The sequence below is a fragment of the Rhizophagus irregularis genome, chromosome 3 (assembly GCF_026210795.1).
Source record: "Rhizophagus irregularis chromosome 3, complete sequence".
In the NCBI taxonomy this organism is placed as follows: domain Eukaryota; kingdom Fungi; phylum Glomeromycota; class Glomeromycetes; order Glomerales; family Glomeraceae; genus Rhizophagus; species Rhizophagus irregularis.
Genome location: NC_089431.1, coordinates 1,908,759 through 1,930,829, shown reverse-complemented (window position 1 = coordinate 1,930,829; position 22,071 = coordinate 1,908,759). Strand labels below are relative to the sequence as shown.

General features: G+C 26.8%; 7 protein-coding genes across 7 annotated transcripts; 4 read left to right on the top strand and 3 right to left on the bottom strand.

Annotated features, from left to right (window-relative positions):
* Positions 1 to 1,829: 1,829 nt before the first annotated feature.
* Positions 1,830 to 2,658, top strand: OCT59_020483 (uncharacterized protein; the record flags this gene model as incomplete). Its single annotated transcript, XM_025326578.1, has 2 exons — positions 1,830 to 2,271; positions 2,345 to 2,658. The coding sequence occupies 2 exons, from the start codon at positions 1,830 to 1,832 to the stop codon at positions 2,656 to 2,658; spliced, it is 756 nt and encodes a 251-aa protein (XP_025175451.1).
* Positions 2,659 to 2,682: 24 nt separating this feature from the next.
* OCT59_020482 (uncharacterized protein) lies at positions 2,683 to 3,555 on the top strand (the record flags this gene model as incomplete). Its single annotated transcript, XM_066149218.1, has 2 exons — positions 2,683 to 2,824; positions 2,990 to 3,555. 2 exons carry the CDS (start codon positions 2,683 to 2,685, stop codon positions 3,553 to 3,555), a joined length of 708 nt encoding a protein of 235 aa, XP_065990151.1.
* Positions 3,556 to 3,617: 62 nt separating this feature from the next.
* Positions 3,618 to 5,633, top strand: OCT59_020481 (uncharacterized protein; the record flags this gene model as incomplete). The annotated part of the gene is made up of 4 exons (XM_066149217.1): positions 3,618 to 4,443; positions 4,717 to 4,882; positions 5,267 to 5,296; positions 5,372 to 5,633. The coding sequence occupies 4 exons, from the start codon at positions 3,618 to 3,620 to the stop codon at positions 5,631 to 5,633; spliced, it is 1,284 nt and encodes a 427-aa protein (XP_065990150.1).
* A 3,321-nt stretch (positions 5,634 to 8,954) lies between these two features.
* Positions 8,955 to 11,523, bottom strand: OCT59_020480 (uncharacterized protein). Its single transcript, XM_025318699.2, has 3 exons — positions 11,325 to 11,523; positions 9,175 to 11,236; positions 8,955 to 9,095 (listed from the first exon to the last, which is right to left on the bottom strand). Exons 1-3 carry the CDS (start codon positions 11,353 to 11,355, stop codon positions 9,050 to 9,052), a joined length of 2,139 nt encoding a protein of 712 aa, XP_025175449.1. The 5' UTR covers positions 11,356 to 11,523; the 3' UTR covers positions 8,955 to 9,049.
* A 227-nt stretch (positions 11,524 to 11,750) lies between these two features.
* OCT59_020479 (uncharacterized protein) lies at positions 11,751 to 13,871 on the bottom strand (the record flags this gene model as incomplete). The annotated part of the gene is made up of 2 exons (XM_066149216.1): positions 11,751 to 12,156; positions 12,226 to 13,871. The coding sequence occupies 2 exons, from the start codon at positions 13,869 to 13,871 to the stop codon at positions 12,147 to 12,149; spliced, it is 1,656 nt and encodes a 551-aa protein (XP_065990149.1). The 3' UTR covers positions 11,751 to 12,146.
* A 3,619-nt stretch (positions 13,872 to 17,490) lies between these two features.
* Positions 17,491 to 18,538, bottom strand: OCT59_020478 (uncharacterized protein; the record flags this gene model as incomplete). The annotated part of the gene is made up of 3 exons (XM_025332208.2): positions 17,491 to 18,241; positions 18,319 to 18,377; positions 18,452 to 18,538. The coding sequence occupies 3 exons, from the start codon at positions 18,536 to 18,538 to the stop codon at positions 17,491 to 17,493; spliced, it is 897 nt and encodes a 298-aa protein (XP_025175447.1).
* Positions 18,539 to 19,279: 741 nt separating this feature from the next.
* On the top strand, positions 19,280 to 20,240 carry OCT59_020477 (uncharacterized protein; the record flags this gene model as incomplete). The annotated part of the gene is made up of 6 exons (XM_066149215.1): positions 19,280 to 19,316; positions 19,404 to 19,439; positions 19,600 to 19,659; positions 19,999 to 20,043; positions 20,135 to 20,163; positions 20,235 to 20,240. The coding sequence occupies 6 exons, from the start codon at positions 19,280 to 19,282 to the stop codon at positions 20,238 to 20,240; spliced, it is 213 nt and encodes a 70-aa protein (XP_065990148.1).
* Between the last annotated feature and the right edge of the window lie 1,831 nt (positions 20,241 to 22,071).

The window sequence follows — 22,071 nt, the reverse complement described above, 5'->3', positions numbered from 1 at the left end:
AAGTAGTACAAAAATAAACTGTAAAACAAGTCGCCTAAGAGACAACTTCACTCTAGTGGTAAAAAAAAAAGGAAAAAAAACGACAGGAAGGTACGCCAGTACCCAAGTGTCTGCACCAAAAAAAAGAAAAAAAAAGAGAAATAAAAAAAACTAATTACGTAACTAAATGATTATTATACAATTTAAAAAATAGAATCAAACCGAAATATATCAAATAAATCTATTTGTTCAAATAAAAGTTCATCTCTATGTGAAGACCATGATCCTGAATGTAAAAAATTTGATGCCAGACGGATCAATACGGGGGTTGTGTTTATGATAAGGCGGAACAAAAATGTTAATATGATCTCTTCGTGAGATCGTGTGTAGGTAAATGCTCGAAATTTCTTTTATAATGTATTTTGGATCGTTTGTAATCCTTACCAGGCTTTGAAATTATCGTTACGCTGTTTCCATGTGACTCGAGATAAATCGTTAATTTGGTCTTTAATATACGAAATTAAAAGTTTGGAATCATATCATAAATAAGCAACAAGGGTGCGAAGTAGTGATTTGATAATTGATTGTGTCTCATGTTTGATTTAGCATGAAGCATATCTAAAGATTAATATTAAGTGGCTATATTTGTTGATCACGTGAGTATTTTTTTTTTCAGGAATTTGGGAAGAGAGAAATGTAAAGAAGTTGAAAAGATTTACTAATTAAAAAGTTTTTAGAAACAGATCGTAAATATGTTATTGAATACGCTAAATAAATCATCTCACATATGTACAAAGTTATTTCCTAATAATATTATCTGCTAACAGTTTATGTAATGTGCCATTTCCAAAAAATGTGATAATTATGGTATATTATGAGGTCCTCAATTCTATTATTCAAGAATCGCGTGATACTGTATGACAAAATGTGCGATAAATTATAATATAATTAATAATAATATTTTTGCCTGAAGTTTTTTGTTCCAAGATATAAATATAATATTCTCATAATGAATTAACGACTCCAGGGAGTGAATTTTTGATACTACAGAAAGTCCCTGTAGCAGAAATTCGGTATTTATGTAATTTGTAAAAGCAGAATGGAATCTATTTAATCTATTTGTATTTAATAAACTATGAATAGCATTAATAGCATATTAGTGAGGCTCATATTATGACTTGAAATATTTGGCGCTTGTATTAAATAAGCATATATTTATTGCTAATTCTTTATTGTAAGATACTTAATTTGTTAATTTTGTAACTCAGTAACTTTCTTAACTACAAACTCAAGGTTTATAAGCAATTAGAATATGCATTCGCCGAGATGAATCCGTCCCGCCGTGATTATTATTAAAGCAGTAAAATTTTTTAAAAAAAGCATCCAAAGTTAATCTTCACTGAACAACAAGCAATCTGATTGAATGATCCAAAAATCATGAAACGTTCACTTTTTTGGTTTTCTTTCCTAGTTTAAAATAAAAAAAAAAGTGTATTGAATCCTTGATCTAAACGACTAAATCGTATGCACATATATAAAAATTTAGATACATCGATTACATTGATCAAAAAATGTATAATCACTTACGTTAATATGTGTCTTTATCCCATCGGTAATGGATTTTTTTGACAAGTATTTATTTAATTTAAACATGAAAGTTCTCAAAATGAAAGGACGATATAAATTTGACGATTTCGACGCATTGTTATATTATTCATTGTTATCATGTTTCACAAATTTTATAAATATCGTTCCCGGAGTGATCATGCGAAGTATTATAAATGACTCCAATAAAAAAGAACTTTTTTTTATCGTAAATTTTATTGAATAAAAATTTTATTTACGTGACAATGGAAAGCACTGTAGTTGAAATGGAAGGAGTAAAAGGACTAATAACGGGAATAAATAACAATATGTTACCAACATTATCAACAACAACAACAAATGCAAGAAAAATTAAATTTAAAATGATAATGTCGAGTCTTGTTTATGGTTTAAAGAATGTGAACGTACTTGGACTTGAAAAAAATACAAATTATGGGGAAAAATCCGGGAAAAGAATTGAGCAAATTATAATTTCTCAATATATTGATACTCATAGTAAAGAAAATAATTATGTTGTTACTTATAGTGAAGAATATAATGCAATTATTGGATGGCTAGCTAATATCGAAGAAAATGGACAACAAAAACTTGACTTGTATTTCAACCTTAATCCACCCCACAAAGTTTATAAATTTGCGCTATATCAAAAATTTTTATTATTATGTTATGGAAATAGGTTTAAATTTCGTAAGTATCTTTTATTATTACAAAAATATGCTTTATGGACAAAATCAACTTTATAATAATTATTTAATTTTAGGTGTAGGTCTTATTGATTTTGACAAAGTTCAATTTCTTCAACTTATGCATGCGGATAAACTATTTGTTTCTTCGAATGATGAAATTTCGATTGGATTTCTTTCAAATGGAGATTTAATTCTAGTAATATTAGATAAAATATCAATAAATTACAAAATTTATAAGTACCCTTTTGTTAATAATAGACCAACAACAGATACAATTCCTCAAATATATGATATAAAAATTCCTAAAAACATAAAAGAACATCATATTGGTTGTCTTTTGTATCAAACAAAGTTATTTCTTTTTAATGAATATGGATTTACTCAATGAAATTTACTGACTATGACTTTTGATATGGAATACCGATATTTACTTGGTGATTCACTTAATGTTAATAATATAGTAATAAATAAAAATCAAACATTATTAGCATTAAATATTAGTACAGAAGTTGTAATATTTTCAATGAAAACTGGAATGTGGATTTCAAGATATGGTTAGTATTACTTTAGTAATTATTTTAATATCTGATAATAATTTTATTTGCTTTTTTTTTTTATTCGTAGACGGCATTCCAATAGAATTTGTAACTTTAGAAGATGATTCTGAAGGATTAATCATTAGGACATACTGCAATAATGAAACTTTTACAAATTTCTAGATCCTTTTCATACTTCTGATGCGATTGATATTAGTGATAGTTTTGGCAACTCTCAAAATATTATTATAACTAAATCAAACAAAAAAATTTCTGTTATTGAAAATAATATTTGGATTACGGATGGATTGAATAAAAATATATTTCAACAAATGTTAAACATTACCTATCATAATAACATTTATACTTTGCCAATTTTCAAAACTATACAAGATATGCTTAAAGATATCAATAATAATAAGAATAATGATAAATTTCCAGAAAATCATATGGTTCAATTAGGTGGGGAACTATTTCAATTTATTATTGAAAGAAAAACTTCTAATTTAGTTAAACTTATTGGAATTAAAAATTCTCAAAATAATGATAAATTGGAAAAAAATCAGAATAATTATTCTTTAATTTATTTTAAATATGATGACATATATTCATATAGATTATTGAATAATCAGGATTTGGCATTAATTACTAAACAAGGAATCTTTATTTATACAGTTGAAGATTCATTAAAACTTCGATATTTTGGAATAATAAATATTGGAGTTCACGTGATTATCAAAAAATGTTAAATGATGAATTTAATGATTTACAAACTTCATTACCATCACCAAATTTTATTAATATATTTAGAATGATTGAAAATAGAAAAGATAAAGATGAAGAATATAAGGCATTAATTTTATATATTATAAATGATCCAATTGAATTTTTAAAATTTGGATCAGAAATATTAAAAGTAGTAATTAATGAAAAAAACGATTTTATTATTCATATTATTCAATTAATCTTTGATAAAATTATTGAATTAATTAAAAAGAATTCAGCAGATTACAGTTACATGGCACTTATTAGTTTATATTTACCTAAATTATGTGATCATTATTCTCATTTAGTAACAAAATATATTATATATACATCTATTCCTATTTGTTTATCTATCAAAAATTCAACAAATACTTCCCTTCATGCATATTCAAATAATATTTCTATTGAAAAATCCATTCCATCAAATAATAGTTATATTAAAAGGTTAATATCATTTTATAAAAGTTTAACTCATCATTTAAAAATTAAGGAAGAAATTATTAGTTTTATTATTCCTTTTCCTCAAATTTGTAAATATCAAGATAATAATTATAATAATTGGAATGAAATTTTATATAAACCAAAACCTATTCTTTTTTATAATATAGATACCAATAATTTTTATAAATGGTGGAATTTTGCTGCTATTATAGATTTTAAATGGAAAATTTTTGAAAAAATTTATTATTTAATTTGGTTAATTTATACTATTTTTTTTCTTTGTTTTGCATTAGCTTCTACATTAGAACAAGATAATAATAATATACTTTTTATAATTTCAATTTTACTTGGTTTTATACATTTAACTTTTGAGATTAGACAATGTTTATGGAATCCAAAATTTTATTTTACTGATTTATGGAACTTATTTGGTAAGTTATTGATATACAAATATTTTGTATATATATACGGTACATTATTATATTTAATCTTTTTATTATTAATAGATGTAGGGGCGTATTTTTTATCTATTATAACATCAATATATTGGCTTATCTATGGAAAACCACCACTTTGGATTATAGCATTTTCTAATTTATTACTAAATATTAAATTTTTATTATTTTTTCGAGTATTTGAATCATTTGGAATTTATTTTGTTTTAATGATTGGGGTTGCTAAAAAGGTCTTTCCATTTTTAATAGTCTTATTTCTTATTATATCTGGATTTGCTCATGCATTTTTCATTCTTTTAAAACCAAATAAAAATGATGACGATAATTCTATTAATCCGGATGGAACTACATTAATTCAATCTCCTAATTCAAATACAAATATGTTTAGTTTATTTCCAACTTCACTTTTAGCTATGTATTTACTTCTTATAGGTAATAATTTATATAATTATATAATTACTTTTAATCAAAAATTAATTATTAATTTAAATATATATATATATATATAGGTAACTCTGATTCTTTATCACCATGGACTTCTCATCAAACTCCTCCTTCGATGGCATTTTTTTTAGTCTTATTTACATTTTTTACGGTAATTTACCTTATGAATTTGTTTATTGGATTGCTTAATGTGGCGATCGAAAATTATGATAAGAATGAAGAATTTTTACTTCAAAAGGCAAAGGTAATAAATAAATATTAAATATTTTTATTTTAATATATATCTGACTTTATTATAATTTTTAAAAAAGATTATTATGGAAATTGAATTATTTTACATGTTGCCTTATCAAAGATGTAATAAAAAATGGTTTCCAGATTGGATGTAAGTACAGTATATTTATTTTAAACGTTTAATATCTCTAATTTTTCTAATTATATCTTATTTAATTATTTTTAGTCATTATGATATACCTGTTAATAAGGTTTATAAATTAATTAATGCAATTGATAATAATCGAACTGAATTTAATTCACCTCCATTTATTAGTAATCGATTAAGAAATTTATTAAAAATTCCAGAACCAATTAATGAAAATAAATCATTTGAAGAACTTAAGCAACAAATGAGAGATGAATTTAAACAACAAATAAAAGATATGCAAGAATTATTAAATAGTTTTATTAAAAATTCGAATACTTATCATGTTAATACCAAATAAAGTAAATAAAGTTCTAATTTTGGTAATTTACCAAATCATAACGAGGCCTTTTATAGAAATTCAATGCTGTTATGTAACTTTAATGTACTGTACTAATATATAAGTGAAAAAAGTGTTTTAATAATATATTTAATGTTAGGTTTTATATACCAAGATACAATACATAATTATTTTTCAGGGTATGTTCAAAGAATATGATATTTTTATGATTTGTAATTTTAGTCAAAATCGAAATGGTGAAAAATTCATTAGCAGTTAGACGATATTCATATTTTCGATATTTGATAGAAATCACGTGTTGCTTGATTCGTTATTGTGTTTTTCGTATTCTTTTTAGAAATTCAACAATTCATGAACAGATTAGTCATATAATTAACATAATAACCGAATATCATTATACCAAATTTTAAATTTAGCCAAATATAGAAGGTAATTGCAAAATTAATGTGACTGCAATTGTTTTGATTGTTGACTTTGATCAATAACGAACTCATCATCCTCATCATCACGTCGATAGTTGAAAAGTTTATTGTTATATCTATTTCATACTAAAACAAAATATAATTGTTCGCATGTTATTTATTATATAAATTTATAATAATATATCTTGATTACAATTTTGATGCTACAATACCCTCTAACTATCATTTAATCTATAGATCGGATATAATTTTATAAAATTATCATACTATCCATGAATGAAAAAAAATACTTCGACGGCAGCAGGATTTGAACCTACGCTCCCCAAAGGGAATTAGATTTCAAGTCTAACGCCTTAACCGCTCGGCCATGCCGTCTTAACACGTTAATTTCTTCTCAGATGTTTATGAAAAATAATTATTAAATTAATATATTATTTAATGAAAGAGTAATTGAAATAAATCACATTTGAATTTCCCATTCTCAAAATTATTAAAATATTAAAAATTTTCAATGTCATTTCTTTTTTAGCTAACACATATTTTAGAATTTGAATTTTAATAATTATCAATAGTTTTTTTTATTGTTTACTAATTTAGCATCTGGATCTTCAATTATCACCTGATACACTTAATGCCTGAATCACGTAAATACGTGCTTCATTAATTTCATAAAATAAAATTAAATTGCTAAAATGATTTATCTATTTGTAATATAGCATCAACTATTTCATCAGCAACGGTGGTTAATAATTTCATCCTCATAAGATTATCGCCAAAATTTATCTTTTACCAATGTACAGTACGTTGTTGCAGCTTGTCAATAAGAAAAAATTAAATTAAAAGATAAATACCGTAAACCGAGCGATTAAAATTATTCATACGTACGTTTTTTATCTTAGATATATTTATGGGGGAAAACTTACTTTGGAAGAATATGATATTTCCGATATCTGCAAAAATCAGTTTGATATTTAAACAAACTGCGCTTTTAGGTACAGGATTTCAGAGGTTTCAGATTTCATAATTATAGTTTTGCTCAGTTTTGAAAGTTTGATCTATGGAAACTTTCATTGAATTCTTATTTTATTTTTTTAACGTAGTGTGACTTTATTTAATAATGAATTCATATGTCATATAAATACCATCGAAAAATTGTATTCACCCACCCAACCAGCAGATGTGTACATTAAAATACTTTTTATTCAATATTTTTCAGCACGTATTATTTTACATATACATTTATTTATAACTACAATATGTGCATTAGGAATTTTCAATTATCTTGTTGGAATTGGAAATAACATTTGCTTCCAATCTTCCAGTGAACATTAAAGATTATTATATTACTTACATCGTTTGTGGACAATATTATGTTGTATTAATGTATCGGAAATAATTTAAAAATAATACTAACAATCCCAATCAAAATTTTAAAGTATCTTGTTTATCAAAATTACTGATATTTATATATTCTCTTATATACCGGACTTTATTTCTGAAATTCTACAGTATATTATATATTAAATTTCAAATAAAATTCTTATTGCATACTTTAATTGAAGAACTTGATCTTCAATACAAATCGAAGCATTCTTGTCGCCCACTTCAACATCTTATCATCCATGTACATATATTTTTTACTATAAAATGGTTTATTAAATGAGGTGAATTGGAAGAGAAAAAGCAAAACAAATATTATGTGCGCAAATTATTGGTATCCGGAACTATTTTGTTCATATTCGAGCATTTCACATTACAGTACCTATCACGTAACAATAACTATTTCATATTTATAATTATCGGATAGGTAAAAAATATCGGTCAAAGACCGATATCCCTATCCAATAAAATGTAAATATTATTTAAATTAGCTAAATTCTTTATTTAAAAAATTATTTGGTAGCTAATAAGTTATAAATTGTTGCGTATTTATATAATATTTACATATTATATTATTCCACGGACGTTCTAAAATCAGAAATAAAAGGCAGTCAGTAAATATCAATTGAGAAGGTGGTGCATCCATTATACTTCATATGGTCTTATATACAGCGCTCACTTTATTTATTTAACAGTGATGGCAAATGAGTCATTTAAACTTAATAAATTTATAATGTCACGTGACAAATTTCATCTAACGAAAATTTTGTGTAAATAATTTCGGCAAAATTATGATTTAATTTTCAAATTAACCTTGAAATGACCCAAATGACACATGACCAATGACCTAGTCACTTGCTATCACTGACTGCGCTGAGGAACGATACCCCAAACCACAGAGGACGATACCCCTTGCAGTTTGTGCAGATATCACTCAGAAGTAAATAAGTCACACCTGTTGAATCAAAGAACATTTCTATTCTTCCTCGATAAGAACGTTACTTAAATATGTAAGATATCGTTTCCTTCATATAGATTTTTGGCCAGATAATGAACGAACTTCAGAGGCAATTAGGTTTCATTCTAAGAATCCCTTTGAGACAGATGTATTCTCGAAATATAAATTTACAGGTAATTAAATAGAAAATCAAAATGTTGTGCGCGTATTATCACAAAACAGATTGTATTTATCGCTAGGAATATAGAGCCAAAGTTATCGTCACTATAGTTGACGATTGTAAATCATGAATTAGCATCACTTTTGAAAAATGAAAATAATAAAAATAGCAAGATACCTAATTATTTAAACATATTAGACTTACATATTGGATTTTTCTTTTATTAATCAATTTAGCAAATGATTGGACAGATTTGAATAGAAAATCAACTATGAAATTTTTTATAACTTTGTATACAAAATATAACTACAAATTTATACGTAAAAAAAACCATTATTCATTCTTACAATGAACTTATATGAACATATAGTTGTCATATAGTAATTTTCAATTATCAAAGTGGAAATTCAACATAAAACCTTGTTTACAAGGAATAATCTTTTATTAGGATAAATTTTACAACGTGATGACAATTTCTTTCTATGTATCGAACCATTTAATTATCTAATTTCGTTGGATGTAAATTGAATTTTCCGCGTAAACTTTTTTTTTAAAAAAAAATAATCAGTAAATTAAATAATTAAATTGTGAAAAAAAAATTCATAGATAATAAGAAATTACCTCTTTCTGTAATAAAACTGTTCAAATCCAACATATGAGAATACACTTTCTTCATTCAATTTCTTTAAAATGACATTTCCACTATCGGCGTATTCTTTAATTATTCTATTGTGATATTCTTGATTAAATGGATTCCATTCGATAGAAATAGCTTTACCAAGATTTTTTACTATATTACTGAAAAATTCACAAAGTACACTCTCTTCACAATATTTAGGAATTGTATCGTAATAAAGGAATTCTAATTTAGGTGGCAAATCAGAACCAAATTCGAGCAAGTAGTTTTGATATCTGAAAATTGAAGGTCCAGTAATTCCCAAATAAATTAATTCTTGACATGCGTGTAAAACTTTTGTAAATAAATCAAAGGCTTCTTGGTTATAATATAACAAAATTGGAACCTTAAGTATAAGAAGATTTGGGCAACATAATGCTATATTGCGCAGTATACGATTAGTACCGCTAATACATTCGTTGCTTTGAATGCGCCATTCAATATCAACCATTTGTAGACTCGTATTTGAATTTTTGATAATCTCTACTAATTTATTGACGAACTGATCTATATAGAAAATTCGCAAAGTTATTCGTTCGATCTTTACTGATGATGCATCAATAAAGTTAAGAACCCTGCAAGTATTTGAATCCATGTTTTCGTCATATAATTCCAAATATTTTATATTGTGACAATTAGTAAAGAGTCCCATCTCCAAGTGAACCGTTCCGACCAATGTTAAATGCTCAATATTTTTAATAGCCTCTGATACGATAGTTAACTCGGGAGTTTTGCAATAACCCATATTGCCTATGAGAGTTAAATGTCGCAATTTTTTTTGGGATAAAATTAAAGGGAAAATGCCAGAAAGTCCTCCCATATTAACACACCCATGAAAACTCAGATGTTCAATATTGTGGCATATTTCGGACAAACATCTGACAAGTTCACGTGGCACGCATCCATCACAGCTAAAATATGTTAATTCTGGAAAGCAATTGGTAGCACCTGGAAGAGAGGTCAAATATTGTAATTCGGAATCCATAGAAAGAAGGTCAAAACATTGGAAACCAGAATATTCCAATTCATCCAAATAAAATTTTTTAATAGCTCGTGATGTTCTTACAAACATTTTGAATATTTCTCTGTATACCAAAAATTGTTGGTATTTTACAGTATCACTCATAATTTGAGTGAAACTTTGTCCTTCTTGTCGACAAAGCCATTGTCTCCATTCACGACAAGCAGAATATAAAAATCCAACATCCAGATTTTGTAAAAATGATGCATAATTGTAAGCCGGTCTTAAAAAATATTCACTTGGAAGTGAAATTCCAGATTCTAACAATTTATTCTTTACATCATCCTTAAAACAGCTAACATAGACCCGCATTAAAGAAAAGATCTTTTCCTGTTTTGTCTCTGATTTAAAATCTCCTTCAAATATGAATTCAAACGGTTCTGACCAAAGAACGTGAATAGCAGCATACCACCATGATTTATTTACGAGAATACAACTAGACAAATCTTCATAACAAAGAAACTTGAAAATCTTTATAAGAGTTTCGGTTGAAAGAAATCGAATTGGAGGAATCTTTTCATATTCAATTCCAGTTTCAAAATCTCTTGTATCATGTTGCATTACTTGAATAGACGTATCTGTTAATGTTGACACATCAGTTTGCCCTACTAACATTTCAACCATCGGAGGTTGTCGTTCCAGATCTTGAATATCATTTTTAAGTTGTACATAATTAGCATTCTGAGGTTGAAATTTCTCTAGGCTTGTTTGTTCATGTATAACTGTGTCATTTGATACAGATTGGTTTAATAATCGTGTTTCGACGTTCTCCATTAAAGTATCGACCTGCTCAACCATTTTATTATTATTTATATCAGGTCCATCTAAAATGGACGATTCTGCCATCGACCTTTTAGATTCGGCTAAGGTTAAGGTGTATATTTTTGGCAATAATGATGAATTAAGCTTTTCAAAAGTTGTTGAATCTGTTGAGTTTTTTAAAGTTGATTTTAAACATTTTTTATCTTCACCAACCACCTTAATTTCTATTCCAAAATAAATAAAATTTATTAACAATTTCAAATAAAAAAAAATATATAAAAAATAAAATAAAAAAATTAAGAAGATAAATACCGTATGGCAAAATATTTTCCGATTGTTCCATTTTTATATCTTACCGATATGCTAACGTCGATCAAAATATTTTGGTGTAATAATTAAAAAAAAGTTCGTGCTACAACAAAGTTAAATCTAAAATTAAAAAAATATATATATTATTTAAAAAAAGATTTGACGATACGTTTCGGAGAAAAAAAAATGAGAAATGTTGTTTGAGATTTTCAGATAATCCTTTGATTAACTTAATAACAATTATATAAGCGTAACAACTATCGTTATATTTAGTTTAGATAATTTCTCAATTTTTCTGGCACTTTTCGATAACATTAAAGAAATGAGAAATATTTAATATAAGCTGATCAAAAAAAAAAGGAGAGAGAAAGAGAAAAAATTATTTTTTTTTTTTGGTAAGTCTCCGCACTATTTATTATTTTTTTTTATATAAAAGTGGAAATTTATTATAGATATCACGTGCTAATATGGTTACGCGAGCTATCTGTACTAATACTTAAATTGTATTACAATAATGTGTCAATTTTTATCATTACTAATATTTGTGCTAATATCATGTGACATAATACAAATAATAGAAATTGGGTTAAGGGGTTCGCTCCTACTTGTTTCAAGCGATTAAATTTGTGAGAATTTTAAATGAATTACATTTTATTAATTTTATCTCACACCAAAATTCACCCAATTTTGTTAAAATCGGGCTCAAAGCGCTTGCATTGCATGTCGCTTCAATTCAAAGTGGATTATCATTTTGAATTGAAAGGAATAATTCAAAGTTCGTTATGATATATTCGATCGAAACTAAAGAGTTAACGTGCGAATAATCTAGATATATCTATAATTGAAAAATTAATTAAGAATAAAACAAATCTTGTAATCAATCATAAATAATAATATAAAATACCTTAAATTGCACCGGTAATAATCAAGTCTTTTATCATAATCAAATTTTGTAAAAGCAGGGTTGGTTAAACCAGTAAAGAAATAATCTTGAGCAATCTTTGAATGTTCGTGACCTGGAAACAAATTTAAATCAATATTCAAAGGAGCGTTCAATCTATTTGATGCACTCCTAAAGAATAATTCCAAAGATTCAACAGAATAATAAATTGGAACATTCAAATGTTTTAATACTCTTAAATTTGGAGGTAAATTATTTCCTAATAATGGTAAATAATAATCTTCGTCGAATATTCCACTATTAAGAATTCCAAAATATTCCAATTTAACACAATGTTTAAAAATTTCCAATAAATAATTAATAGATTCACTATAATTATTAATCCAATTCATCTTCAAAATGATAAGATTTGGACAATGATTTATGATACTTGAAGTTAAATCAACAAAACCGACATAATCTTGAACCAAACGATGATTCCAATGTAAAACAATTTTTTTTAAATTTGTTGTTTTTGAAATTATTAATGACCATAATTTAAAATATGAAATTCCTATGTCAACAAGAAGATATTGTAATTTCGGAAATTCCACATCCGCTAAAAGTTTAAAAATATCATAACTTTGATTATAACATTGATATTTACTAACTACTTCCAAAGCGACAAGATTTTCAAAAGAATTCAACTTTTTAATTGGTAATATATATCTTCCGTCGATAGTTAACCATTCAAGATATTTGAAAATCTTTTCAAAAACTTGTCGTGTTTCAGGAGAATAATCATACAAATATCCTTGTAAGATTAAATATTTCAAATGATTTTGTGAGGAAAGGATTGATATTTTATCATCAATATTAACAAATCCAGGAGCAAAAATTAAATTTTTTATTTCTTTACATGAATAAGAAATTTTTTGAAGAAATTCTATGGGAGTATTATCATCGGTTCCTAAACATTCCAATTTAGTTAAACATTTTGAAGCTCCAGGTAAATCAGGTATTTGATTGACGATTGGATTGATAACACGATTAATAAGACAATTTTTTAAACAATGATCGTCACACTTTTCTCCACATTCCAATTCTTCTGAAAATTTCTTATTTATCAAATATAATCCCTTAATATCCATACTTTGACTCATAAAAAGTTTACATAATTCAAAAAATAGTATCCTAATTTGATGTAAAAGTAAACTGGTTTCTACTGAAGATGCAAGTTTATATTTAAATCTTATACCTAACCAAGCACGGCAACCTAAGAATAAACTTATAATATCTAAACTTTGCAAAAAACTCGGATAATCGTAATTTGGATATTTTGTTTTATAAAAACCCACAATTCCAGCATTCGTTAATTTAAATTTGGATTCTTCAGGTAAACAATTAATATAAGTATCAACAAGGAGCGATAACTTTTTAATGGATTTTGTTAAATACATATTTTTTAAACTTCTTCCTCCCGTTAAAGGTATGGTCTCTTTATAAATGTTTTCGAATGGTTCCATCCATAACATTGGAATTGCAACTTGACATAGATATCGATTAACAAGCGCACAAGAATGTAAGCTATGAAAATCCAAATCCTTGAAAATTTGAACTATAGTTTCCGTTGCGAGATTAGGTAAAGTTTCATTTCGTTTTTTTTCCATAATTAAAATCGTTTTTTTTTTTGAATCAGTTTTTACAGTTTTTGAAAGAGAGAAAAAGTTTTATCAAAAACCTTATCAAATAAATATTATGTCAGGTCACACAAAGAAATCAAATAATCCGGATTGTAAAATGATTTCTCCGAATCGGACCTCTATATATATAACTATCAGAGCTGTTAAAAAAATCCGAAAAAGTGACTATATGGAAGAAATGAATGTGATAATATAAATAGAGTTCTATTTGTGATTATTTACGTCATAATAGTCACGTGTAAGAGGTAATTTATATAACTTATATAACTGATAGAATGTCATGAATTTTTTAAAATCAATCCATACCAATTTAATCACAATAATATAGTAAAAATAACCTTTTGTTCTTTTAATTCCTTCCCAATATAGTTGAATAAGAGAAGCATAAAAATCGATTTCAACCGCTAACATCATCAATGAATCATCGTATTTAAATCTTTTTTTTTTAACTCCGTGTTTATCTTTCATTTAAATGTATTACAATACTAAAAATCATTCTTTTACTTTCATCATTCAAAGAGTTGTGTCACCAAAAAAATGTTTTGTTAAAAAAAAAGAAAATATTTATGGGTCTTCATTTGTTTTTTGTGATATTTAAAGAAACAGGAATTTTATTGGTTTTGTTTTTATGTATACCTTCTTTTTCTGTCTTCCAAAAACGTCTTCTTATAATCCCTAATTAAGATAAATTATATTTGTCGTCATTCTACGTGTCCGATCATAATAAGTTGTGCAAATTCAGGGTTATTAGCAAAGCGCGACAAACGGACAAAGCGGCTTAAATAAATTTCCGAGAGAAAAATTACAAATTCTTGGAAGTAAATCAAAAACAAAAATAAACAAACAATGAGGTTTTTATGTTGAACAAAGAAAAACTTTGTATCTTGTACGTGTTATTCTTTCTGCGCTATGTTACATTTATAAGGTATTAATCCTTTAGTAGTAAACAAAATTAATATTAAAATGGGAAAGGCGTAAAATAAATGATGAGTTCAGCCTTATTATTATTAAAGATAATCTGTTTTTTAAATTATCAAAAAAATTTTCATCTTTTAAACAAGTTTTGCCAATTCTTTTAGATTTCACATTTAATTCCTTATCATTAGATTAATTGCGCGTAAAAATAAAAATATTATATATAAATATATATTATTTTTCCTTATTAAAAAGGGGGACCAAAAATATAATATTTTGAACATCAAGATCCAATTTTGTATAAAATAATGTTTGTTCATACAATTCACTTCAAATAATTCGCAAGTTGAAACTCAATTAAAAATTCATTTGTTTTTGTTTATCAAGTTAATGTTAACCAAAATTTGTAATAAGCCACTGATTTGCCGCAAATTAATTGTTCGGGAAAAATCGGGTAATACAGAAAACCGGCCTTTCGAAAAATTTTATATATTTCTAAAATATGTAGACAGATATACTAACGCTAAACCTATAAATATAATTAATTATTTCTTTGGCCATTGCGTATATAAAAATTTTCAGTACCATTTAAATCTTGAATTAAATAACAGAGAAATATTTAATTTCCATTACCAATTAAGTAAGAATTCTCTTGAGATTTCTATCATTTATATGTTGCAATTTTTTGAATCTTTGTAACGTAGAATAAAACTATCCGTAATGTATGAAATTCTATATTCGAAGTACTGGGACAGATGTGGTATAAATAATAAATCGAAAAAAAGCATGTATTTTTTTTTTTAGCTTGATAAATCTCCGATATACAATTCTTGAAAATACTTACCTGAACAACGGAATTGCATTTAATAGTCTTCCATATTTTGCTTGTGAATTCTCAAGTTTCATTATTTGATATTCATTTTTATATAAAAATGTGACATAATTTATCATATTATAGTATGTCTTTTGGAACATTTAATGAATGATCGTAGAGATTATATCGCTTTTTGTTTAATTATAATAATAACAAGAAAGCCATCATAAAGTATTATTAATACTTGAATAGCAGGTAAAATTGTACAGCATAATGACAATCTTTGGTTGTGTAAAAATTTGTATATCTTCAATACATTATTATCGATGGATCCGAGTTGTTGTGTTGATTCGCTTCAGGAGGGCGTTGGTTCGGTTCAAAGCGTTTAGCTTTGAGCAATAGAAATAAGACTTCGATTGATATTGTTAAGAATATAGAAACATTTGAAATTTTCTATCGTCTCTATTTGTTGCTATGTTTAGAAAAGAAACAAAGTCAGACAAACTTAGAGCTGTATGCATCATTAAAAGCATATTATTTATCCTATTTAATAAAAGAAAAGAGTGACTTATTGTTTGTTATGATGTGATAAGTTTTATGATTGATCATCAATAAGGTGATACTTGCATTGACTTCTAGTTTTCTATTCACGCGTGATAAATTAATTGAGTTGGAATATTTTGGCGTGATTCAAAGTCGGTTATTTGCGGAGAATCTAATAATTTTTACTAACCCTTAACTACAATTTTCATGCGTAAAAAATTTTAAAAGTAAAATAGACTGAATTAGCGAACATTTAAAGGGATGAAGCATCTCGAGTCCTAACCTAAAATGGGAGCTCCTTCCTGTTACTCCAAAGACCTATATATTCCGTCATTATGCCTATCTAGCTGATCACTATAAACCATTTGTATTTCTGAATTTTCTGAATATATCCAAATTCCTTTTACCATTATGTTCTATTCTTATTCCACCATATATCCAAAAAAGTTACTATGAATTAATCTCTTACCGCATTATGATAACAAGTATGTCGTACTTATGATATTGCACCAAACTTCTGATGCACTGCGTAGAATGAAATTATGAAAATCAAATGTACAAAATGTCACTGCAATGACTGTTCTATGGCGACCCGTATAACACTCGTATAATATGTCTCATCAGCCCTACTTTCTTTAATATCTAACACGCGATCTATGAATGGAAAAATGTCAATATTTTCAGCATATCTTATTCTTTGTAGAGATTTTTTTTCTTCGATTGATATTTTTTGACGAAAAGGTTCTTCATTTATTTTTACAAGACAGGTAAAAGAACCACTTACCTGACCCTAACCTCATAATTATATGATTTATATAAACCGAATAATTTATGAGAAAATTACATTAATATACTGTATATAGCGATCTATTCTTTACAATATCCGTATATAAATACTGGCAAGAAGTTTTTTTTTTTTATTAGTGATACATTTAAAAATCATTGAAGACTCTCGATTATGACTAAAAAATAATCCTCTCAAAAAAAAATAAATTATGATTATTTATGTGTAAAAGTAAGCGTATTTTATTTTTAATTCTTTATTCGCATATAATCAAATTGACTATAGTGAGACTACATGATTGACTAAGTGATAAAATTCGCGAGAATTTTTTCTTAATGATCGTTTATTTTAATCTTATTAGTCGACCTCAAAGTTCAAATCTATAAAATAAGCAATATCAAGAAAAATTCGCATAACGACGGTAATCTCGTACAGAAATATTATTAATATGAGAATGTGACAGACAAAAAAAAATAATATTTGATATACTCTATTACTAATTACAATTTTTAAATATTTATTATAGTTTGTTAATCCAACTCCATCACTTCACGTGTATCATCATCATCGGAATCCAGTAGCACGATAATTTCCTGATATCGTTTTCTCCTTCTATTCTTTTTAACTGTCTTATCAATTGAAGTTTTATCTTCAGTATCACTTGTTTCCTTAGGAATGACTTCATTTTTAGTATCCACAGTAGTAGTGAGGTTTTTATTAGAAGTAGATGCAATAGCAACTTGCATCGAATTTTCCTGAATTGAAATTCCTTTGATGTAAAACCAATCAACTGAACGATAATTTATATGAAGTACAGCTAATGGATCATTTTCTGTTATAATCATTTCCCATGGTCCTGAACAGTGAGATTCGATTCCATTAGAAAATTTTGTAGTTAAAGCCACGTCAAAGCTCTTTTTAGCTTCAGGAACTTTAACCTCTTCAAACGTCTTGTCGGAATTATATTCCAAAGAAGTTTCGTAAATATGTTTAATTTTATAAAAATAGACAGATATTGCACCATAACCACCAAATTCAGCGTTTTGTACATTATCCGTTTCAATCCAATTAGTTTTTTCGAAAAAAAAATTGTACATCATAGTGGCATTTCTGTTATAAAATCCTTTCATTATGAATGATGAATTACATTTATTTGTAAAAAAACCGTCACTTGATCCGTCCACAAAGACTCTAGCAGCGATTTCATGTGTTGTACCTGGAGAAATTTTTATATTGTAATATGTTCCAAGTGATGGAACTGCAACAAATGTAGCCGAGTTACTAAGAAAATAATAAAAAAAAGGTTATTAATTAATTTTATTTAGAATATAACAAAAATTTTTTTAAATTTTATATACCAAAATTTTTTCCGTCTTCCTTCGACCACGTATGATTTCAAAGCGCTAGATGCGCTGATCTATTGTAAAATAATTGTTGAGAAATACAAAAAAAAAAAGAAAGAATAAGAAAAAACTAATAATAATATCTTACTCCAAGAACTGAATCAGGAATTTCGTATTCCTTAAGCGGTCTTTTGTTCACTAGGATTTCTAAAGTCCATCTATTTGATATTCTCATATTTTTTTAAACAAAAGCAAGAAAAAAACTTTTGTATGAAAATTTGAAAATGAGAAACGTATTTTATAGTGTCAATGAACATTCATAGACATTAAATTTGATTGGATAGAACCCTTTTTATAGCCGAATTTTGATATAACGAATCTCACAATACAACGAATCTAACGAATCTTTAAATAAATCGAACTTTTTTTTTTAGTACCAACGAAGATTTTTTTGCAAGATAAATTTTAACATAAAAGCAATCTCATGAAATTTTTTTCAAATAAGCAAATTTTCTATTATAAGATTTTATCAAAAGATTGCATGAGTTTTTTACAAATGTGTTGATTTTCCTATATTTTACCGCATTATACCAAATTCCCACAATACAAAAATAATTCGTTAATGCTATTTCATTACGTAACTATATTTTACACAGGATCTTGTGACGCGATCAAATATTTTTAAAAAATCTATTAAATGATGTATAGATCAATTTTAACATTTCAGTTTAAACAAGACTTGGGTCATCGTTAATCGTGATCAGCAAAAGAGATGCATTTGTCAAGATAATTTCTTGAAGTATGGTACGACGAAAAACCGGACAAAAATTAAGGAGTTCGTTGATCAAGCTTCGATCTCCTATAATAAATTACTTACGGTGCATGTAATTTTATGTTTAAATTGAACTTTTCTTCGATGATATGTTTGTAAGAGACTCTATCAAGACTTTTTCAGCATGCCTGGCAAACGGAAAACATGGCTCAATTGCATGATAAAATTATAATTCTTGATGGCACGTGATCATGATTAGACAGGTTTAAAAAAACGTGTTGAAAAATTTTCTCTTATTTTTTCTCTAATATATTCGATAATGTCTCAGTTCTCGACTCGGAAATTCTTAAAAAGCTTCACGCAGGTAAACTTCTAAACTTCAACTTACATAGATTACTGGGAACGCGAACCATGCGCCTGGGGAAGCATGAGTTACTGGGATATCTACTATAATAGTATACCTGGAGTTTCCAGAGCGCAAACGCATAATTCTCTTGGACTTGAATTGGACATTATTATTAAAGCACTTCCACCAAAAAAGCCGAGCTTATTACAAGGCAGAGGTTTTGAAGAGTTTTTTAAAGGTAGTATTTTTTTTTCTAGCTAGAAAGATTTTCAGCCATGTCTCAATGTCAAGAAAAATGATACACAATTACGTTGAGCGATCTTGTCGCGCAAGGCAAATTTTCTTTGTCTGAAGTGGGAAGTATGTTGCATCTGGGACCTTCAGTCCATTTGAAACATAATATTATGCTTGATAGTTAGTTCCGTTGGCATGTTTATAACAGAGTCCTGCAATTAGGTTGAGCGAACTCATCGCACAAGGCAATAATGTTTTTTTGCTTGAAGTGGGCTGATAGCAAAAATTCTCATCGCCTATGATAAAATTATTCGTAATATTTACTATATTTTTCTCTTTAAAGAACTGCAAAAAAGACGAATACTCCACAAGACTAGGAAAGCTGGCCGTTGAGAATATCTATATACCAAAATCCGGATGTAATATTTCTTCAATTGGATGCAATTAGTGTGAGATTTTAACTACCGGAATACGTGCAGCGACCGGAGCAGTAAGACCGAATTTCCATGTATGTTAAACTTCCAAATTACTTTAGGTATCGTTATTAATTTACACTTTTATAAATATACTAAATAATAGCTTTGAAGCGGAAGTCTGATACATTCTCCAGATAATGATAATGATGAAACATTGACAAAAAAAGCGAGAGTGGAAGACAAAAATCAGGAAACGATCGATTATGGTAAGAATTTATTGGATAGTATATGAATGTCCAATATACACGTAATTTCCTCTGGGGCCTATTTCAAAAATATTCTTTTCATCAGGCAATAACGTACAACACGAATCACAGTCTTCTGCCGAAGATAATTTAGCCAAGGAAGTTAACCGCGAAATTAATCGACTTTTTACGAAAACAAGACGGCTTATTCTTAAACGAAAAATATTTCGAAATTTTACGTAAACAAGAAATTGTCGGTTGTGACTTCATCAAGATGGATAAACAAGACTTCGAGTGTGGGTTATAGATAGGAGATTGCGGACCTTGCTATGATGCTTTTTTTTTTTACCTTGAACAAGGTTAAAAATAAGCCACCAAAAAGAGAACACCAACAAAAGCTGAACCAAGATGGTGATCTCAAGGACTCACAGAAGACAAATTCTAAATCGAACAAGAAGCAAAAGGAGGCCAAGTTGTCTGCGAATAAAGACAAGGATTTGGGTGATACTGATAAGCTAACCATTTTGGCAAAAATATGATCGATAGTGAGGGACTGTGTTAAGCCCAGTACTCAGGAGCACAGACCAATGGGTCTTTTTTGGAATGTGTAGAGAGGTTTCATTGATTTTCTAACCCTTTTATTTACACTTTATTTTTTTGTTTTCATTTTATTTCTTTTCTTTTTTGGTGTGTTTGTAACGTAGTGGGTTTCTGTAGAATGCTCACAAAGGGTGTAGACAGAGAGGAGCGATATTCTCTAAAACTGGGGTGCTTCACGCAATAACCCTACTCTTCGAGCCTGAGTTTCCACCTGACAGTGCATACGTGAGGTTTCTATAAGGAGATGATAGGTAGTTTAGTGATTAATAAATTAGAATAGTTTAGATTTTAGTGCAATAAATACATGTATCTTTTATCTGTTTTTATCTTAATAAATTATTAAATATGTTGCAGGCATAAAAATAAAAATACAAATTATAAATAAAATTTTAAAAAAAATAGAGAAGTGTTTTTTTAATGCTGATATGTAAAAATCTATTGAGTAACTATATAGAGTATAACTATGTCTTTATAAAAAATTTTATCTATTATTTCTGTAAAAACTCCATAAAAATGAGTCTTCCACAGATCTATTTACAGAAAATATAAATTATTTGATAAATTCTGTAATATAAAGTTGTTAATTCTGAAAATATAGGCTTTTTGCAGAATAAAAATGGAATATAGATCAACTTTCTTTGTAGGGTATAGAGTATAGAAATCTAACTACTATATTTGCATTTTTTTAAAAAATATTGGAAAATAGTTTTAAATTTTTTATCATTTTTTTTTATATTATATATATATAGTTTAAATGATTATAAATAATTTGATTTGTTCTTTTTGGTATAGCTTTTTTTAAAAATCTCTATAATTTATTTTCATACTACTGCTATTAGTAAATGTAATATATATAATATAAATAATGATTTTTATAGTAAAGCTGTATTTTGCTAAAATCCAAAATCTGAAATTATCTTTTATAGTAAACAACTAATAGTTGCAATTATATCTGAAATTATTTAAATTCTTTGACCTAAAATATATTAAATTGTATAATTACTTTTTTTTTATATAAAAATTTCAAATCTAAGGCTATCTGTAATATATAGAGTATTAATATATATAATGTTTTACTTGTAGTTTATTAAATATATATAATGGATTTTTGATTAATAAAACAATTTCTTTCTATATTAACAAATGCTTTAAAGA

Excerpts from the sequence above, each read along its gene's own strand:
- OCT59_020480 (XM_025318699.2), bottom strand. The coding sequence starts at position 11,355 with ATGGAACAATCGGAAAATATTTTGCCATACG. Across the intron at positions 11,237-11,324 it reads GGAAAATATTTTGCCATACG|AAATTAAGGTGGTTGGTGAA; the intron begins GTATTTATCTTC and ends ATTTTGGAATAG. Across the intron at positions 9,096-9,174 it reads CAGTTTTATTACAGAAAGAG|TTTACGCGGAAAATTCAATT; the intron begins GTAATTTCTTAT and ends TTAAAAAAAAAG.